Here is a 22,738-nt window from a genome sequence, read left to right on the forward strand (position 1 = left end):
AATTGAAAAGATAATTTAAAAACTCCCGGAAAAAAAAAAAGCCCTGGCCTTGACGACTTCCCTGGAGAATTCCACCAAACTTGCAAAGAAGAGGTAACACCACCACTACTAAAGGTATTTCAGAGCAAAGAAAAGGATGGAATACTCCCAAACTCATTCTATGAAGCCAGCATAACCCTAACACCAAAACCAGGTAAAGATACCCCAAAAGAAAATTGAAGACCAACATCCCTTATGAGCTTAGACACAATCCTCAACAAAATTCTAGTCAACAGAATTCAACAACATATAAAAAAAAAAAAAATTCATCATGACCAAGTGGGATTCATACCAGGTATGCTGGGATGGTTTGACATTGGAAAAACAATCAATGTAACCCACCACATAAACAAAACGAAAGACAAGAACCACATGATCTTATCAATTGATGCAGAAAAGGCATCTGACAAAGTCCAACACCCATTCATGATAAAAGCTCTCAGCAAACTAGGAATAGAAGGGAACTTGCGCAGCATAATAAAGGGTATTTACACAAAGCCAACAGCCAACATCATCCTAAATGGAGTCTGAAAGCCTTCCCCTTGAGAACAGGAACCAGACAAGGATGCCCTTTATAATCAATCACTCTTATTCGACACTGTGCTTCAGATCATAGCCAGAGCAATTAGGCTACAAAAAGAAATAAAAGGCGTCCAAATTCGTATGGAAAAAGTAGAAGTGTCTCTACTTGCAGATGATATGATCTTATATACAGAAAATCCCAAAGAATCCACAAGAAAACTACTGGAACTAATAGAAGGTTTAAGCAAAGCATCAAACTACGATAAACACACAAAAATCAGTTGGATTCCTCTACAACAACAAAGAGAACATTGAAGAGGAAATCACCAAATCAATACCATTTACAACAGCACCCAAGAAAATAAAATACTTAGGAGTAAATCTAACCAGAGACTTAAGAGAAGTATACAAAGAAAACTACAAGACGCTACTGCAAGAAACCAAGAGAGACCTACAAAAGTGAAAAACACACCTTGTTCATGGATACGAAGACTCAACATTGTGAAAAAGTCTATTCTACCCAAAGCGATCTACACATACGATGAGATCCTGATCTAAACTCCAATGGCATTCTTTAATGAGATGGAGAAACAAATCACCAACTTCATATGGAAGGGAAAGAGGCTCTGGATAAATAAAGCATTACTGGAAAAAAAAAAAAAAAAAAACAACAAAGTAGGAGGCCTCACACTACCTGATTTTAAAACCTATTATACCGCCACAGTAGTGAAAACAGTCTGGTACTGGTACAACAACAGATATATAGACCAATGGAACAGAATTGAGAATCCAGACATAAATCCATTCACATATGAGCAGCTGATATTTGACAAAGGCCCTAAGTCCATTAAATGGGAAAAACACAGTCTCTTTAAACAAATGGTGCTGGTATAGCTGGATATCCCTCTGCAAAGAAATGAAACAAGACCCACAGCTCACACGATGCACAAAAACTAACTCAAAATGGATCAAAGACCTAAATATAAAATCTAAAACAATAAAGATCATGGAAGAGAAAACAGGGACAATGCTAGGAGCCCTAATACATAGCATAAACAGTATACAAAACATTACTAAAAATGCACAAACACCAGAAGAGAAACTAAATAAACAGAAGCGCCTAAAAATGAAACACCTATGCTCATCCAAAGACTTCACTAGAAGTGTAAAAAGAGGACGTACAGATTGGGAAAAATTTTTTGGCTACAACAAATCCTATCAATGTCTAATCTCTAAAATCTACAAGATACTGCAAAACCTCAACAACATGAAGACAAAATAACCCAATTAAAAAATGGGTAAAGGATATGAATAGGCACTTCATCAAAGAATACATTCAGAGGGCTACCAGATTCATGAGGAAATGCTCGTGATTATTAACCATTAGAGAAATGCAAATCAAAACCACAATGAGATACCATCTCACCCCAATAAGGCTGGCACTAATCCAAAAAACACAAAATCATAAATGTTGGAAAGGTTGTGGAGAGACTGGAACACTTACACACTGCTGGTAGGAATATAAAATGGTACAACCACTTTGGAGATCAATTTGGCACTCCTTAGAAAGCTAAAAATGGAACTACCATACAATTCAGCAATCCCACTCCTTGGAATATATCTAGAGAAATAAGAACCTTCACACACAGATATATGTACACCCACGTTCACTGCAGCACTGTTTACAACAGCAGAAAGATGGAAACAACCCAGGTGCCCATCAACAGAAGAATGGATAAACAAATTATGGTATATTCACACAATGGAATACCACATAACGATGAATCCCTGAAAGATCTCATAACAGAGGAATCTGAAAGTTATTATGCTGAGCGAAATTAGTTACAAAAGCACAAATATTGGTATGAGACTACTATTATAAAAACTCAAAAGGTTTAAACACAGAAGAAAACATTCTCTGATGGTTATGAGGGTGGGGAGGAAGGGAGAGGGGGGTATTCACTAATTAGATAGTGTACAACAATTATTTTAGGAGAAGGAAGGACAACACACAATACAGAGGAAGTCAGCATAACTGCACCAATCCAAAAGCTAGTAAGTTTCCTGAATGCAACCAAATACTTTGAGGGACAGAGTAGGAGGGGCGGGGGCCTGGGGACCATGGTTTCAGGGGACATCTAAGCCAACTGACATAATAAAATCTATTAAGAAAACTTTCTGCATCCCGCTATGGTGACTGGCGTCTGGAGTCTTAAAAGCTACCAAGCAGCCATCTAAGATGCATCATCAATTGGTCTCAACCCACCTGGAGCGAAGGAGAATGAAGAATACCAAGGACACAAGGAAATTATGAGCCCAAGAAAAAGAAAGGACCACATAAACCAGAGACTTCATCAGCCTGAGGCTAGAACTAGATGGTGCCTGGCTACCATCAATGACTGCCCTGACAGGGAACACTACAGAGAATCCCTGATGGTGCAGGAGAAAAGTGGGATGCAGACTTCAAATTCTAGTTAAAAGTCTAGACTCAATGGTCTGACTGAACCTGGAGGGACCCCAGAAGTCATGGGCACCCAGAATCTCTGTTAGCCCAAAACTAAAACCACTCCCAAAGCCAACTCTTCAGACAAAGATTACACTGCACTATAAGACATAAAATGATACTGGTGAGGAGTGTGCTTCTTAGCTCAAGTAGACACATGTCTGGAGGCGAAATGAGAAGGCCGAGGAGGACAGGTGCAGGTTGAATGGACATGGGAAATACAGGGTGGAGAGAAAGAGTGTGCTGTCACATTCTAGGGAGAGCAACTAGGATCGTATTACAATGTGTGTAAGTTTTTGTATGAGAAACTGACTTGAATTGTAAACTTTCACTTAAGGCATAATAAAAAATAAAAACTCGTTGAACTGTACACCAAAAGGGATAAATCTTAATATACGTAAATTGTATCTCAAGATTTGAAAAAATAACTCCTAATCCTTACCTCACACCACAAGCAAAAATGAGCTAAAAATGGATCACAGACCCAAACTTAAAAGCTAAAGCTATAAAACCTCTAGGAGCATATGAGGAAATCATGATCGTTACGTGGGCAAAGGTTTCTTACATATGATACAAAATATACAAACTATACACACAAAAAAATGATAAGATGAGTGTCGTGGACTGAATTTTGTCCCCTCAAAGTATGTGCTGGAATACTAACCCCTATATATGTTGCTATAATCCCATTTTGGAACACAGTTTTGTTATGTTAACGAGACGGTATCAGTGTCAGGTGTCTTAAAGCAATCACTTTTGAGGTACAAAAGGAAATTAGGCACAGCATCGAGCAAGCACAGAAGGGGTAAGACAGATCCCATCCCACATGAAGATTGCCAAGGAACCTAGGAACTGAAGCTGAAAAGAGACAAAGACTTCCCCCCAGAGCCGACAGAAAGCCTTCCCCTAGAGCTGGCACCCTGAATTCTGACTTCTAGTTTCCTGTACTGTGAGAAAATAAGTTTGTTTGTCTCAAAGCCACCTACTTGTGGTATTTCTGTTATAGCAGCACTAAGAAACTAAGACACTGGGTTTCACCAAAATTACAAATTTCTGTTCTTGGAAATACACTGTCAGGAAAATGAAAATGGAAGCCACAGACTAGGAGAAAATATTCACAACATATATATCTGAGAAAGGACTTATATTCAGAATATATAAACTCAATTAAAAAAACACAGTAACAGGCAACGGACACCAACAATTCATAAGAGAAGATATATGAATACCCAACAGATTCGTGAAAAGATAATCAAAACATAACCCAAAACCAAAGCCAAACCTGATTCACAGAAACCCTATCGGACAGCGTAGAACTGCCCCCATAGAGTTTCCAAGGAGCACCTGTTGGATTCGAACCACCGACCTCTTGATTAGCAGCTGTAGCTCTTAACTACTGCACTACCAGGGTTTCCCAACAACATAAGTCACTGGGAAAATTCCAACAAAACCATGAGATACCACATCAGAATGGCTAAAGATAAAAACGTGTAAAATGATAAATACTTTGGAAAAGTCTGGTAGTTCTTTAAAAAAAAAAAAAAAAATACACTTACCATATATGGGACCCACCAATTGCATTCCTTGACCGTATGTCCATAAAGACATACACAGAAGTTCGTAACAGCTTTACTCATAGTAAACAACCCAAATGTCCACCAACAGGTGAACGGATAAACAAACTATGGTATGGTACAGCCATACGATGGAATGCTCATCGGCAATTTAAAAAATTACTTACACATGCAACGACATAGATGAATCACAAAAATATTATGATTATTGAAAGAAGCCACACAAAAAGAGTACATAATTATAATTCAATTTATGTGACATTTTAGAACAGGAAAAACTAATCCACAGTGACAGAAAGCAGATCAGTGGTTGCCTGGCAGTTTGGGATGGGAGGGATGGACTTAAAAAGGGCACAAAGGAAATCTTTGGGATGATGAAAATGTTTACTTTCACTGGGGTTACACAGTTGAGTAATTTGTCAAAACTCATCTAACTCTATACTTAAAATGGATACATAAAGTTATATCCCAAAAAACCTGATTTTAACAAAAAGACAAAGTATTAAAAAAAACCATAGAAGGGAAAAAAGGCATTTACTATTTTTTACTAAGCAGTACAGCACAGTGATTACTAGTCATGCGACGTTCAGCAGTTTTCTTGATCGTTTCCTCATTTGTAAAATGGGGGTAACAGTAGTAAACTACCTTACAAAATGGCTGTGAGGATTAAATGAAAACACATACATAATACCTGATATGTAGTAAATGCTCAATAAATACCATTATTGGTAGTACTACTGTTAGTAACCACTCTTTAGAAATAATACGCTCGGGAAAAGAAAAGCATTTTCATAATTATATATAACAAATTGATCTGAAATTTAAGAGGACGGCATACAATAACTACTTCAGCTAAAGCCTCAGTAACATAAAAATATCAGTAGATACAAGCACACATGCGCACACACCTCCAAAACACACAAAAAACTAGTTTCCAATGTCAAAGAGAAAAATTAGTAACAGACATCTTACTTTGATTTTAGGGTTTTTCTTACCCACAAAACCAAATACTAACCATAAAAATTTCTGACCAAATCCTGTCAGCAGCTTTTTTTTTCACCCAAAGTTGCTTATCTTTTTGTTTCCTGTTTGAAGCAAAAAAAAAACCTGTTGCTGTCAGGTCAATTCTGACTCATAGTGACCCTAAAGGACACGGGAGAACTGCCCCATAGGGTTCCAAGGAGCAGCTGGTGGATTCGACCTTTTGTTTAACGGCCAAACACCAGGGCCCCTCCGTTTGAAGCCAGGCTTACTTAATTTAAATTTCAAACTGTATCAGGACTGCAGGTGGGTGGAGGGCCAAGGCCATCTTGTGACTGGGTATCAGCTGATAGCAGTAAAAGACAGAGGCCAGGGTTCAATCAATTAAGATTAGCCAATGGTTGACCTTACTCCTATTCTCCCTCTTCTCTTTATAAGCCTCATTATAACCAGTCTACTTTGAACCATCTGCTTTTTGGGGGAATTAGAATGGTCTCCCATATGCATACAGAATAACTGCTCAGAGTAAACCTTATGTTTCAACTTCTTTGAGTTTTCATTACCTTTTAACATCAATTATCCATCGACACGTAACAAACTACCAGAACACTTGGTGGCTTAAATCAACAACCATTTTATTTGTTCATGAATCAGGGCTGGGCTCAGCTCGGCTGGCCTGGATTGTAGTCACTCCTTATGCTGCCTTTAGCTGGTGGGTTGTCTAGGTGCTACACTCATCTGGGAAGGCCGGGCCTTCTCCCCTCCATGAGTCCTCTCCATAAGGTCTCATATCCATTTAAGTAAAAATGTATAGTTCACCTTGCGTCACCTTTTAGCCAAGCAACAGATTTGCCTATAAAATAAACAATAACATCTGTGAGGAATGTGCTCCTTTAAACAATCAACTACAAGGGAACAAATGGTCTACATTTACCCAAAAGCAAAGATGAGAAGGCAAGGAGGGAGGAGTAGGGAAACTGAATGGATGGGAATGGTGCAGGTGGGTGGAAATGGTTGATTTTCCTGACACACTGCAGGGACTGTAACCAATGTCACATAACCATCTGTGTATGAATTCTTGAATGGGAATCTAATTTGCTATGTAAACTTTCACCTAAAACATAGTATTTTTGAAAAGTGTAGTTCAGTCAGTGGTAGGATTAGTTGCTGTTGCCCTGGGGGGGGGGATCTTTTTTTGGGGGGAAGGAAAAGCTTACTTTACCATTCTCACTTTAAAAGGGGATATATGAATAATTTCAAATACAGGAATCAGAATTAAGTCAACTCCTATGGGGCAGAGGTCAAATATATCCAAAATCTCCAAGATGCTTTACCACATCATCTCCAACACCGGCCACTTCCCCTCCCTCGGCACTCCTCCCCGGTTTAGGTTTGGCAACTCCCTACAAATCTCACAGGACTCACAAACCATACTTACAGTTAAGTGGTTTATTCATGAAGTAACAGGGCATACGGCATCAGGATCGGCAGGCTACACAGGATCAGGACGCATGTAGGCAAAGTCTGAAAGGTTCCCCTGAAGCAAAGAGCACACCTCTGGCTTCTGCAGTGCAGGACGGACAGCTCTCTCAGCTCTTCTCGGCAGCACAAGCCAAGCCAGCAGGCACTTCTTCCTGCCATGCATGCCCCCACTTGGCCCTTCAGGTTTCCCTTCAGCCACCCCAGGACAGGCCGCCTCTTGGCTTTGCACGCCCCCTCTCAGTCATGCAGGCCTCTAGGCCTTTGGCCTCCCTGCCATTAGCCTCTCTGCTGCTTAATGACCCAGCTCAAAGCCAGTGGAGCAGCTCTGTTCATTTCTCTACGTTGCACTCCTAGGAGCAGGTTTCTGCCTTTACCACTGACACTCCCACAGGGTCCCTTGAGGGCCTGTCACAGCTGGCTCTGCCGCAGGGCCTCTTCCAGGTCTGTCTTCAGCATGACAGCCTTTGATCTGTGTTACAACTCTTTTAGGAGTTTCCCGCCTCTGTTGCTTCTCACCGCTCTTGCCTGTTCTTCTTTTTGTACTCTGAAACCTCTCTGGGGTTGGCTGCATTATAAGAGCAAACTCCTTGTTAATTTCAAGGCATGACCCACCCATTGGAGCCATGAACTGACCAATCCCCTCAGTTGACCACAGTCACTTCATTTGCATAGTCTATAGTATATTGACCAATCCCTGTAAGGTGCATAAAATAGACCAATCACAGAGCAGGCTGGCCCTGGGTTAGAGAAAAAGTATCAAACCATCAAGCTGTTCACAGCTTAACTGGGAAATGTCAAAAAGCAAAATGGACAGAAGTTAACAAATCCTCTGGGGTAGAAAACTAAGGCAAAGGTTAACTCCTTAGGACTTGGGGGGGAAAACCTGTCAAGCTGTTTTCCAAAGAACCCAGGCAAAAGACCACATAAAGGAACTCATTTCATCACAGAGGGGTATACAAGGAGTTCATGTGTGTTTTGGAAAAGCACTCACTCTGATTCTAATATGCATAAATCGTCCTCACATCCCTATCACATATTGGGTCAGATGAGGACATGGACGCAGATAATCTAAGTTTTTTTTACCAGAACTTATAAGAGACACTGTTTTACTTTACAAAATTTTCACATGCATTATCTCACTTGCTCCTTTGAGTTAAGCAGAATTGACATCATCTTATTCTTTCTCACACTCCCTCCCTAATTTTTAAAAATAGATACTGGGAGAGAAAATAAGAGGGGAAAAATTAAGGTGCAATTATTATTAAATGACAAAGACAAAATGGAGAATAAGTAAAATTGGTTCATAAAATTTCTCCTCCGTTCAAATACTTATTGAGCGGCTACAATTACCAAGCACTGTGTTACCAGATATATTCCACTGAGGAAAATAAAAGTGTAACACGAAGATTCAAGTCTATGAGCAAAAAATACTTTTTGTATCTTTGAAGAGTTGAAAAAAATCAAGACTATTTCGTGACACGTGTAAATCATATGGAATTCAAATCTTAATGTCTATAAATAAACTTTTATCAAAACACAGCCACACTCATTCTTTTATGTATTGTCTATGGCTGCTTTCATGCTACAAAAGCAGAACTGAGTGGTCACAAGAGAATGTACTGGCTTCGAAGTCTAAAATATTTTAAAATATTCTCTTTAAATTTCAGACATGATCCAGGTTTCAAAATATCAGCCAGATGTACTTATATCTAAGACATACATAGAGTCTTCTAAGTGTTTTCATTTCATAAAACTACGTTAACTTAAAAAGCCAGTATTTTCATCCCATGTCACAAATTATTTACCATAAAGACACGTAGCTAACATTCAATTTTTAATCTTGCAAAAAGCAGGAACATAAATCTTGTTAAAATGTCAATTTCTGTTTGTAGGAAGACTGAGGGGTCTTTTTGCAAACAAGTAAGAACAAAGAAAAAGGAATGGGAGCATAAGGAGAAAGGTCTGGGGGAAACCAATTATATTATGGTTAAGCTTGACAACAAAAAAGACACAAATCCAGGAAGCAGAATATCTGGGAGTTAATTCTGTCAGTATCCTTAAATCACCCTGCTTTAAACTGCCTTGGAGCTCAACAAAATGCTTCTAGCACTTCCTGTTCTAACATAACACAAATTTAGATTTCAAATTTCAATATGCTACATGAAACTTTTTTTTTTATATTTTTAATCACAAGCCCAACACACACTTAAGAATACTGAAATACTAAAACAATCATTTCAGGGCCTTTGTGTTTGAGATACTGTTATTATTTCTAAATCAATCAATTCATGTTAAGGTATCCAGTGGTTTGTATTCTGACAGTTAACAGTTTGATTTTAAGGTAGACGGTAAGTACTATAACCGTTGATTGTTAAGAATTCAGTACTTCATAATGAACTGGAACTAAATATAAAGGTTCTTACAAATTGTGATCACTAGATTTCATAATGCTTTTTACCTTGCACAATCATGTACACATCAAAACCAAAAACCAAACCCTCTGCCGTTGAGTCGATTCTGACTCATAGCGACCCTATAGGACGGAGGAGAACTGCCTCCTACAGTTTCCAAGGAGCGCCTGGAGGATTCGAACTGCCAATCCTTTGGTTAGCAGCCGTAGCACTTAACCACTATGCCACCAGGGTTTCCACGTACACATCAAGTTCTGATTTATTCAAAAATAACTAAGTACCACCCACTCACAGACAATCTTCATGTTATGTACTCCTTATTCTAAACCCTACACTAAGACAAGGGTTGTACACTTAGATTTACATAATCACAGGTAAAGGCAGCTATTTCTCATTTTGTGATAAACTGCCATTTTTTACTTATGTAATCCCTCCCTCTGCTTTTCATCCTGGTACTTATATTCTAAAACTACATTATTAGTACATGGGTCCAGGTAAGCTGCCATCCTTGGGAGTCTATTAATCTTTGGGACCCTCATCGTCACCTAGTCAAAAGCTGATTCACCCAAAACTGCACCACAATCAGAGGCCAAGTCAACAGGCAATTAGATGTTACACCTATCTCAATCCTTCAGTAACTCACTGCTTACTACCAGAATGAGTGATTTCCTTACGTTCCTGCAAGGAACTGCATAAGCCAGCTCTTGACTACTTTTCCAACTTCATTTCCTTCTCCCACCTCATGTTCTCGTCATTCCACTTCTTTCAGTTCTCAACCATGCCAAGTTCTTTCCTGCCCCATCCTCCTTGTCTCTTACAATGTTACATGGCCTCTCCTGGAAGGCCCTTTTAAGACTGCAGTAAACACATCTCCTCGGATAGTACCTAGGAGGCAGCCACCCTGGATTCAATTCTGCACACCAGTAAGAAGCAGTATAGCAAGATTCTGCACACTATAGTTTAACGGTTCTCGAAGGGTCATCTATAGGCCAGAGGGTTCGTGAGGTCAAAACTATTTTCATAATGATACTAGGATATCAGTCTTTTTCATTATGTTCACATTTGCACTAATGTGAGTAAAACTGCCAGCACCCTTAGCATGAATCAAGAGAGTGGTTACAATCTGTACTGGTTAGTCCTTGTATTTTTCACTGCCACGGACTCAACAGTAAAAACAGACAATTCCATTTTCACTTAACAATGTCCTTGAGGACGCAGTAAAAATCATCAATTTTATTAAATGATCCAGAGTACGTGTCTTTTGAAAGCTCTTGCTTGACAAAATGGGAAGTACATGCAAAGCACTTCTTTCTCCAAGAAAAGCAGGTACCCAGCTGTCATAGGGGTGATCTCAACTAGTCACTGACACACCATTTTTACATGTAAGAATGACTGATAAACTACCATCATGTCAAATGCGGGTATCGGCTGACAATCTCTTGGACATGAAAGAAACAAGACTGTCACTGCAAATAAAACCGATAGTATGTAGCCAGTGATAAAATCCTAGCTCTTAAGAGGAAATCAGAACTTTGGAAAACTTGTACCACTCATGCTGAGTTTAACAACTTCTCAGTACTTAAGACTTTTCTGAGGAGACTGGTGGTAACATTAACAACTGTGTTTTTAAAATATCTGTATACTGAAATAGGTTAACATGCGAAGATCTGCATAACAGTGATCCAGTATTTCCCAAATGACCAATGCGTGATGTTACAAAATCGGGCATGGGTGAAAGATCCATTCAAAGTGCAAAGCAGGCTAATGGAATTTAATGTAACAGAGTAGGAAAAATTCATTGAGATGATTTCCGATTCCATGTGGCAACTAACCTTTAAGATACCACCCTTGGGAGTTTTTGTGAGTTATCATAGAACAACATCCACAATTATCTGGAAAAAAAAAACCAACTATTAAGATTCTTCTCCTTTTCCAACAATACATCTGTTAAGGATGGATTTTCTTCATACAGTTCATCTAAAAGTCTTCTGATGGCTGAATTCAGAAGCAGATATGAGAATTAAGCTGTTTTGAACACCAGGCACTTAAAGAGACGCAAAATTGTAAAACATCCTATCAAAATTCCAGCTGTTTTTTTCTCTCCCCCTTTGGCAGAAGTTGACAAGCTAATCCTAAAATTCACATGGAGAGGCAAGGAACCCAGAATAACCAAAACAATCATGAAAAAATAAAGTTGAAGGGCTCACACTTCTGATTTCAAAACTTGATACAAAGCTACAGTAATCAAGATAATGTGCTACTGATATAAGGCTAGACACACAGATCAACAGAACTGATCAGGAAGTCCAGAAATAAACCCATACATTTAAGGTCACTTGATGTCAACAAGGGTGCCAAGAGAATTCAATGAGGAAAAAATAGTCTTTTAAGCAAATGGCGCTAGGACAACTTGATATTCAAATGCAAAAGAATGAAGTTGTATCACTACCTAACTCCATAAACAAAAATTATAAAGTACATAAATACTATAGATCACAAACCAAAACCACGGCTGTCGAGTCGATTCCGACTCATAGTGACTGTACAAAAAAAAAAAAAGATCCTATAGGACAGAGTGAAACTGCCCCATAGAGTTTCCAAGGAGCACCTGACAGATTCAAAATGCCAACCTTTTGGTTAGCAGTCGTAGCAGTTAACCACTATGCTACCAGGGTTTCCATGGACCACAGACCTAAATATAAAAGCTAAAAGTATAAAGTACTTAGGGAAAAAAGAAAAACAAAAACATAGGACTAAATCTACACGACCTTGGATGGTTTCTTAGCTGTAACACTCAAAGCACAAGTGACAAAAGAAAAAAAATAAGACTTTATCAAAACTAAAAAGAACACTATTGGGAAAATAAAAAGAAAAACCCCAATGAATGGGAGAACACGCCTGCAAATCATACATCTGATAAGAGTCAAGTATCAGAATAAAGAATCCCGACAACTCAATAAAAAAATAAACTACCCAATTAAAAATGGGCAAAGGAACACCAAAAGCAAGAGTAACAGAGAATTGATGAATTGGATTCCATCAAAACATTTTTTGTGCATCAAAGGACTCTATCAAGAAAATGAAGACATAACCTACAGAATGGCAGAAAATATTCAGAAACTATGTATCTGATAAAGGTTTAATATCTAGAATACATAAAGAACTCCTACAACTCAACAACAAAAAGACAACCCAACTACAAAATGCACAAAGAGCTTGAACGAGACATTTTTCCAAAGATGCCCACATGCCCAATAAAGCGTATGAAAAAATGTTCAACATACTCAGTCATTAAACCAAAAACAAACAAACCAACCCATTGTTGTTGAGTCGATCTGACTCATGGCGAAAGAAATGCAAATAAAAACCACAAGGAGATAAATCCCACCTCACATCCACTAGAATGGTTATGATCAGAAAAACAGTGACTTCAAAGTGTTGCCAAGGGTGCAGAGAAAACTGGAACCCTCCCGCACTGCTGCTGGAAACGTACAAGGGTGCGGGGGCTGTGGAGAACAATTTGACGGTTTATCGAAAAGTTAAACACAGAATTACCATTTAAAGACCAAAACCAGCTGCTGTCAAGTTGGTTCTGACTCGTGGTGACCCCGTGTGTGTCAGAATAGAACTGTGCTCCACGGGGTTTTCTTTTTTTTATTTATTGTGGTGAAAATATATACAATAAACATGAGCCAACTCAACAATTTCTACATGTATAATTCAGTGACACAGATTACACTCTTCATGTTGTACAACTATTATCAATACCCTTTTCCAAATCATTACACCACCATTAACATAACCTCGACGCCCCCACAAGCAAAAGCTTCCTCTTTCCCCCTCCCACCCGACGCTGCTAACCACTAATAATCTTTGGTTTGTATGTACCTGCTTATTTCACGTAAGTGAGATCATAAAGTATTTGTCCGTTTGCAAAAGGATTACCTTGCTCAGCATAATGCATACAAGGCTCATCCGTGTTGTGACTTGTATCAGGACAGCACCTAACAACACCATCACACTGTCTGTACACGCTACATTTTGTTTATCCGTTCATCTGTTCATGGACGTTTCAGTTGTTTCTACCTTTTGGCTACTGTGAAGAGTGCTGCAACGAACCATGACAGACAGGTTTCTGTTTTCATTCCTGCCTTCACTTCTTCTGGGTATACACCTAGGACTGGGATTGCCGGGTCATATGACAGTCCCAAGATCAACTTTTTGAGGAGCTGACAAACTATTTTCTACAGTGGCAGTACCATTTTACATTCCCACCAGTAATAGCAATTTTTTTGTTATATGTTTTAAAGTAAAATTTTTAAAAACGTGGAAAAATGGGCAAAGGAAATAAGTAGGCATTTCTTAAAAAAAGATACAATGCACATGAGAAGATGCTCAGTATCATTAGTCATCAAGGAATGTAAATTAAAACCACAATGGGGTACCACCTCACACCTACAGGCATGGTGGGAATAAAAAAGACAAGTGTTGGTGAGGATGTAAGAAACTGCAGCTCTCACCCACTGCTGGTAAACGTAAAATGGTGCAGCCAGTCTGGAAAACAGCTTGGCAGTTCCTTTAAACGTTAAACATAGAGTTACCATATGACCCAGAAGCCAGGGATATACCCAAAAGGACTGAAAATATGTCTACACAAAATCTTGCACATAAATGTTCATGGCAGCATTATTCACAATACCCAAAACCAAAACCAAACCCAGTGCCGGCGAGTCGATTCCAACTCAGCGACCCTATAGGACAGAGCAGAACTGCCCCACAGAGTTTCCAAGGAGCGCTTGGCAGATTCAAACTGCCAACCCTTTGGTTAGCAGCCACAGCACTTAATCACTATGCCACCAGGGTTTTCCTTATTCACAATAGCCCCCCTAAAGCACAAACAAAACCCCCAAATATCCATCAACTGATACATATATAAGTAAATGTATTTACAAACTGGGATATTATTGAGCAAAGAAAACAAAAGGGAGGAGCTACTGATACACACTACATGAATGAACCTGGAAAACATCACTCCAAGTGAAAGATGCCAGGACCCCAAAGGCCACATGCTATATGATTCATCTGCAGGAAATGTTCAGAACAGGCAAATCCATAGCAACAGAAAGTAGACTAGTGGTTACCAGAGACTAGGGGAAGAAGAGCATGGGAAGTGGCTGCTAATGGGTGTGGGTTTCTTTTTGAGCGGGAGAAGGTAAATATGTATAGCTATAACTATGTGGACATCAAAATAACATTCAGCACCGGTGAGTCACCATTACGAATGCAACCTATGACTGTTCCCTTGTACTGAACAATGAATGAGACCGATAAAACCGAGTAACTTCGTGCTCTGATTCAAAGTGACCGCCACAGGATATCCCCACAGGCACACATCAAAACGTTATTAAGCATCTGAACACACAATTTCACTTCCTGGTAGATTTTTATACATGGCAAATGGTATTTTCACCTTTCAATTTTTCAATGAAATGTGTTCAAAAAAGATAGGACAATCAAAAATCAAATCAAAACATGATTTGATTGTGTCCCATTGGGAACAACCAAATATTTAATGACATCTTTTCCAATGAAGTCTCTGAATCAAAGAATGTAGCCTCCTTACTAAAATATTTCGACAAGGTTAATAATTTGAGTCACTGCTGCTGAAATGCATTTTACCAAAAGATCTGCACGGTTGTTTTTTCTTCTGACATTTCACATTCCTTACAGGGTTGCTACGAGTTGGAATCGACCTAATAACGGCAAAGGGTTTTTTTTTTTTTTTTTTTTTTAATGATCCCTTCCCTCTTGCTAACCTCAGAGGCTTATGTACGGCAAACAAGCTTTTGATTATAGTCTAACGGTATACTAGACCAGCAAAGTTCTCTGTACTAAGATCCCAGGAAAAGATGTACGAGATTTTATTTGAAGATAGCCACCTGACACTACAGCTTTAACTTAAGTTCAGTTACCTCCTACCACGGGACTACTTCGTTGTACTAGAAACAATGGAACGTTTGGAGGAGAGTTCATTCGGCAACCACCAAAACAATTAATACAAAGCACTCCCTGAAAAGCCAGATGGAGTTACAGGTGACGCGTCCTTAAAAGATTTTAACACTATAAATACCATGAAAAGTACTTAAGAAAAAAAAGAGTTGTATAAATTATCTGGGAATCATGTATATATGTGTACACACGTACATACATATATACTTACATACATATACATACATATGGAAACCCTGTGGCATAGTGGTTAAGAGTTCAGCTGCTAACCCAAAGGTCAGCAGTTCGAATGCACCAGGCGCTCCCTGGAAACCCTACGGGGCAGTTCTACTCTGTCCTATAGGGTCACTACGGGTCAGAATTATGCTCAGAAAAGTACTAAACCCATCACAGAATTTGTTATCTGAAAGTAAACTTTTAAAATAAATTTGACATGACAAAGTCACGATGACGAGTATTCTACTAGGCAAAGTTGTACATGATATTTAACTAAAACAAAGGTATGGTTTCTAGCTGAGCCATTTTCTGACCCTTTACCCACAGTCAAGCTGACTCAACAGCTTAGGATCACAAAATATCACAGCCTAGAAAAACAAGCACTCAAAATTTCTCAAGTATATCATCATTTGCAAGCAAACACGTCAGTGAGCTTCCAGAAGTCTGCACACTGAATCTCTGAAGAATGGCTAGTGCATGGTATCAAGGAATTACCTCCTTTTTTGAAGCTGGTAAAAAAAAAAAAAAAAAAAAGTCCACAAATTATAACATTTCCTGGTTCATAATAAAGGTAAGTAATTTAAAAACAGAATGCAAAGATCAGGAATAATTTAACCTCTTCAAAGTATTATTTACTTTAATCATCACTACACTTAAAAATAGAGAAAATGGAGTAGGATCTAGAAAGATGAGGTACCGAGGGCATAGGAAACAGACTAAAACTTACTCTATCCCTCTTGAGATAAATTTAACACAGTCCTGTAACAAACGAGTTTAAATATGTGTGAAAAGGCTGAGAGGTGACCTGTTACATCTGGGTCTTTAAGAGGACGCAGATTAAGAGAAAGATAAAGCAGAATGGATTTCAATCAGACATAAACTTATTTACTTGACTAGGCTCACTATCCCAAAAATTTCAAGTGGTAAATAAGCAGGGATCTTCAGGCCATTCTCTTAGGTAGTTTGAATTCAGGTAGTCTAGGTAGGTGTTACCTGTAACTTGATTATCTGGGGGCAGTGGTGGTTCAGTGACAGAATTCCCACCTTCCAAGCAGGAGACTAGGTTTGATTCTCAGCCAATGCCCCTCATGTGTAGCAACCATCCATCTGTCAGTGGAGGCTTTCCTGTTGCTATGATGCTAAATAGGTTTCAGTGGAGCTTCCAGACTAAGACCGACTAGGAAGAAAGGTCTGGAAATCTACATCTGAAAATCAGCCAGTGAAAACCCTATGGATGGCAAAGATCTGATCTGCAACCTGTTGGGTATGGTTTAGGACCGGGTATTGTTCTGTTGCGCCTAGGGTCTCCATGAGTGGAAGGCTGATTTGCCGACAGCTAACAACTACCTGAATTAGTTGGTATTACATTTTTTACATAGGTAGTGTTTCGTTCTGTTGTACAGAAGGTCACTACGAGTCAGAACTAACTCGAGGGCACCTAACAACGACAACATAGGATGGGAGTCCCTGGTGGAGAAGTGGTTAAGCACTCTGCTGCTAACCGAAAAGTGGGCAGTTTGAACCCGCCAGCTGCTGGAGAAAGCTATGGCACTCTGCCTTCATAAAGATTAACATTTACAGGCTTAGAAACCCTATGGGGAAATTCTACCCTATCCTATTGGGTCACTATGAGTTGAAATCAACTTGATGGCATCAGATTTTGTTTTGGATTGGGTGGTGAAACGGTTAAGTGCACAACTACTAGCAGAAATACTGGTGGTTCCAACCCACCCAGAGTCACCCTGGAAGACAGGACTGGAGATCTGCCCTGGAAAGGTCACAGCCTTGAAAACCCTTGAAAGCTCTATTTCCCACACATGACATGTGGTCGCCATGAGCTGGAATCAACTCGACAGCAACTAACATAGGATATGACACAGACCCACCCCTCAAAAGGCACAGAAGGAAATAAAGAGAACAGAGAGAAAGAAGCAAGAGCTGTGGGGTTCAGGCTTCCAAAAAAGGTTGCATCCCTCTTTCCATATGGGCATTTGGGGTGTGGACTATTTGGTGACTTGAAAAGCCTCAATCTGATGCCTTTAAATTCAAACTGATAATCAATTTGACACCTGTCATGGCTGTCACCTTATGTTCTCTTGTCCATAAGGTCTCTCTGAGTGGGAGCCTATTCGGCAGCACACAACAAGGCTGTCACCTATCTTTCCCCCATACGTACTTATGACTTGGCGCTGCATCACACAAGAGGCACCCATATCTCTACACAAGCTTCTTTCAGCCTCTGATTCTTCTCCCATTCTTGTGATCCCGCCCCCCAAACACTCTGACGTAGAGGGATGATAAAAGGATGAGTAAGCATGTCATGTTGTAGCTGATCTTGGTCAAAGAGCACAGACACTGGCAGTGGCGGTGGAAAACGGAGGCGAGGAAGCAGAACAGAAAGCGTGGCTAGCGAGTTCACCCAATGAGCGCGCAGTTACAAGCTTTACTATCGCAGTTGTTACCTCTTTCTGCAATCGCTACAGACTTCAAGCTCTCCCTTTTCTTCTACAGAAACACGAAAAGATAAACGTAATTTCTCCATGTTTCTGGTTGTCAAAAACAATACTCAATCTGATGCATGGTTAATTTCAACCATTGTTTTCTCATAACGACAGGAACCTATTCGTTTTCTGACACCCTGTCTACTCCCCACCCAACCACAGACCACCTCTATTCAGCAAAAAGGCAACTGCCAGGAACTATTTCAAATGTATGTCAGTCTTTGAAAAAAACTTTTTAATCACTTCAACAACCTGGTTATAAGTACCTGACCTTATTTTTTCCCGAAGAAATATAGGACACCAAAAGAGCAGCAATCTCTTTTTCTTTACCTCCCTATTTTGGCCGCTGACAGTATCTAGAGGGCTTCCGAAGCACTACCTATGACAGCTCTTCCAGGTTTCTTCAGTAGGAAACTGGCCCTCTGTAGCCAAACGTCCTTAAATCCCTAGCTTTCTCTAAAAGGTTTATGTTCAGCACAGATAGAACCCAAGGTGCTGTTTCCTTTGTTAACATTCCTCACTCTTTTTTATTTTTCTTAAAGACTACCAGCAATGACCAAAAGAGCTTGCAGCTAAAAGGTTCAGAGAGACAGGTGTGACTCCTTCCTTGTGGAAGCGCCCTGCAACACGGTCCGGCAGAGCAGCCAATGAACGCCCATCTCGGCCTCAGACTCGCACCAGGAAAGCCTCCCTCTCCTTCCCGCCCAGCACCCCTCCGAACCTCTCCCGCACGCCCCGCGCCCTGCACGCCCCTCCTGCTCCATGTCACCCGCTGCCCCTTCTGCCGCCCAGGCCGCCACCTGTCCGCCGCGCCCAGGCGGCGCCGCCCCGCAGCCGCCTGGCTCCCGAGCCCCCGCGGCCAGCGACGCCCGTGTCCCCGGAGGCGCCGCCGGCCGCTACCTCCGCTCAAAATGGTGGGCGCCGCGGGCCGCCTGGTTGTGAAACGCGCGGCGCGGCCCGCCCGCCCGCCCGCCCGCACATGGCGGCGCCGGCCCCAACTTGGCAGGCCCCACAGGCCCGAGGAGGCGCCCCGCCCGGCGGCACTCACCCACAGACCGGTAGCCCAGGATGGCGATCTTCCGGGACTTGGACTGCGGCATCTTCTCTGCCTCCCAGCCCGGCCCGAACCTCACCACCCGCGGCGGCGGCTCGTGCAGCTGCTGCTCTGGGCGGCGGCGGCGGCGGCTGGGAGCCACATACAGGGCGCGGCGGCGGCGGCGGCTCTCGCGCTCTCTCCCGCCGGGCCCTCACTCCAACCGCCCGGAACCGACCGCGCGCCCCGCCCCGCCGCGCGCACACGTGACCACCCGCTGGCCCCGGCGGCTGCCGTCACGGCGCCGCTTGTCGCCCCGCCCGCCTCCTCCGGAAAAGTCAGGCGGCTGCGTGCGGGGTGCGCTTTACTTTAAAGGGAGAAAAGGGACGCCGAATTTCCCCCGGAAAAGTCACGACTTAAACTCGCTGCGTCATTACCCACCCACCGTCTTCCGCCGCTTACTAATTACGCCAGCTCTCCCCAAGCGCTGATTGGACAGCTCCGACCCCTGGACGGTGACGCGACGGAAACTCCTGCTCCTATTGGGAGCGGCGGGGAGGAGGAGCCAAAGGCAAGGCTGCGGTTTGGCCGGGAAGCCTCCCGCCTAGGAGCTAAAAATAAATGCGGGCTGCGAACGCGCTGCTGGAAGCCAGCGAGGTTGGAAGGCGTTGAAGATGAGAGATGTAGCTCCGCGGTGATTGGCCGGGAGCAGCGCGGAGGCGGGGCCTAGGGGGGCGGAGCGGCGGGAACGCCGGCAGTTGGCCAACGAGCGCGGAGAACCCATTGAGGCGCGACGCGTGGGCCCCTACCGCACGGCCTTGTGGGTTGGGAGGTGGTCCCTCTCGCTGTTTTTTCTTTCCTCTTCGGTCAACATTAGTTTGAGGACGTAGGTGACTAAGCATCATCCAGCGTTGAAGAACCAGGAGGAATGGGATCAACGTTAGTTCAGAATGCCACGAACTTCTTTGAAAAAGTGTGTACCTCAGTCAACGATGCTGACCTCAACCCAACTGACGTTAGGGAGTCATCACTCCTTCCAGGAAATGGTAGTCCAGACTGAAAAGTCAACACAACATTTGAAGACGTGTGTGTAATACAGTGGATATATTGAAGATTGGTCATTCTGAGGCATGGAGATGCGGATCACTCCCAGAAGAGGGAAAGTGGAGCGGGCGGGCCTTAAGGCCCTGGAGGTTGGCCCCATGTGAGAAAGGAAGTGGGCTCAGCGAGGAACTCTGGACTGGCCTCCAGTCTTGGGCTGTGCAGTGGTTGTAAATTGTTCTCAACTGTTACCGGTCCTTCAGGTCTTACTCAGTGCAACAGTGAGAAATGGGTTGGGTGAAAGTGAAAGAAGAAGACTATTTGGTTGGCCAAGCGAAGGAGCACATGGGAACATGCGTTACCAAGATGGCTCCCTGATCAGCGGGCACAGGGGTTTATATGGGGAGGAAAACAGAGCGGGGGCTCTTCTTCAGGGCTTGTTCAGAAACTTGGTCCATCATGGTTGGTGGACCACTTGTATGATAATGTCATCATCTGCTGAACACAGTTACACTGGGATTCAGTGTTTTCAAGATGGCCACAGCAAAGGGAAAATGGTGACTAAGCGCCTCCCAGGCCCCCCACCTCATCAGCGACATCTCTGTAATATGTTGTCAGGAGGACAAGTTGAGGCTGTCTGCATGCGTGGGTTGTTCTGCACCTGCACAAGCGCCTCAGACTGGTTCCGTCCAGCATTCGCCCCAGCCCCTTATTTTTCACTCTCTAGGTTTTAGCTTAGCCCTACCCAGCTTCTGCCCAGCAGCTGCTGCTTCCAGCTACCTGGCTGCTGTCCAGCAGCTGCCCACTTTGGCTACCTGACCACTGTCCAGCGGCTGCCCGTCTCACAACTGTCTTTGGGTCGCCAGTAAAGTTTCATTAAAAGTTAGAATCCGGTTTCTAGGCTGTGGATTTTAAGTGATGAAGTTAGCCTTCTGTCCCACCCTTAAGGCCAGCAATTCTTATGAAGGTCACTGGTAGCAGTCACCAGGGAAAATGACTGGAGAAGAACATGTGGGACTCTTTTCTAAGAGCTGTGCGACTGCTCCTGGGGGAAGCCCAAGAAAAGCTAGGGGGCAAATGTATTGGCAGTAAAACAGGTGATGGCTTGTGCTAGTATAATCTGTGTTATATATGTTCTTCAAATGTGCCTTAGATGTGGGATTTAGGTGCAGTGGTCATAGGCCACTGACAGGTATAATTAACAGTTCAAGGCTGTAAAAATGGCTTAGCAGAGGAGTCTGACCTCCTCTAACTTCAGGAGTGGGAGGAGAGAGAATCAAGATCAACATTAACCCAAAGCTGATTCCTGTGAAGCGGAGGTCAGACATGCCTCCTCTCTCCAATTTTTTTTTTCTTTTACCAATTCTAATGCTAGCTGTGCCTCTCATGGCACTGTCTACTTTGCTGGGTTCAATAATTCATTACAATGGCCACATGGAACTCACAGAAAGTATTCATGATTCTGGGATTTATTAGGGAAGTAGCAGGTTACAATTCAGGATCAGAAACGACTCCGGATATGATTCTTTGATCAGGACAGGCTCTTCTCGGCTATGCATTCAGGCAGACCTCTGTCTGACCCTCGGCTCCTCAGCCCCTCAGCCCACCCTCTGCCCTGCTTGGGCAGGTGTTACAAATCCCTTTAGCTCTGCCAATAAGTGCCCAGAGGCACCCCACCCCACCAAAAGCCTCCTGCCCGAAGGCACTCAGCTTTCTTGCCCTAGGGGCTGGAAAGCCCACCGTGCCATCTCCTGCCAGTTTCCTGGTTCTGCTGCCTCTTTCACCATTTCTGTGCTTCTCATTGTCTCTTACTGTCTCTGGTGTTACAGCTTTCTCTTTCTGTGTCCTGGGTCTAGAAGGTTCTCAGCACAGTGACTCCTAGATCTTTCTTCTTGGTTAAAGGGCAGTCCTTTCCTCTCTGCTTGCTTCTCTCTCTTTTTATCTCTTGTAAGATAAAGTGGGTAAGGCAGTGACTCAAGATATCCTAATCCTGCGTTTTTAACATAATGGGCAACTCACACCCAAATGGGACCATAACCACATCACAAAATGGAGGATAATTACATCAGATCACAAAAATAGAGGATGACTATATGGTTACATAACTGCCAAACTACTGAAAATCATGACCCAGCCAAGTTGACACATATCATTAAACATCACAGGTTCCATACACCTTATTTGCATAGTCCCGCCCAATCATTCTGTGGGAGTCACAAAGACTGGCTAGAAGGGCCATATTAAGTAATCCACCGCACCTCAAGGGCATATTCACTATTAGTTCATTCTCTTATGTGAATAGTTGTCCCCCAGCACATTGTTCTCCAAGAAGTTTCTTCCACTGGTGCTCAGAGAAAAAAAAAAAATCTAATTTTAATCTTTTTTGTTTCAAAAACAAAATAATTGTGCTTTGCTAATATGCAATA

At 42.1% G+C, this 22,738-nt stretch overlaps 1 protein-coding gene across 2 annotated transcripts in view; it reads right to left on the reverse strand.

The window, feature by feature from the left end:
• The window catches only part of RHEB (Ras homolog, mTORC1 binding), a 71,515-nt gene extending 52,084 nt beyond the window's left edge, over nt 1-19,431 (reverse strand). Inside the window, exon 1 of one of the 2 annotated variants that reach the window (XM_010590084.2) lies at nt 19,287-19,431. In XM_010590084.2, coding sequence (XP_010588386.1) covers nt 19,287-19,338 — 52 coding nt within the window. In that variant the 5' untranslated portion in view covers nt 19,339-19,431. Of the gene's footprint in view, nt 1-7,057; nt 7,107-19,286 lie in introns of those variants that run through there. The other variant, XM_064275059.1, reaches the window with a different exon arrangement.
• Between the last annotated feature and the right edge of the window lie 3,307 nt (nt 19,432-22,738).

This window comes from Loxodonta africana, chromosome 22 (assembly GCF_030014295.1).
Source record: "Loxodonta africana isolate mLoxAfr1 chromosome 22, mLoxAfr1.hap2, whole genome shotgun sequence".
In the NCBI taxonomy this organism is placed as follows: Eukaryota; Metazoa; Chordata; class Mammalia; order Proboscidea; family Elephantidae; genus Loxodonta; species Loxodonta africana.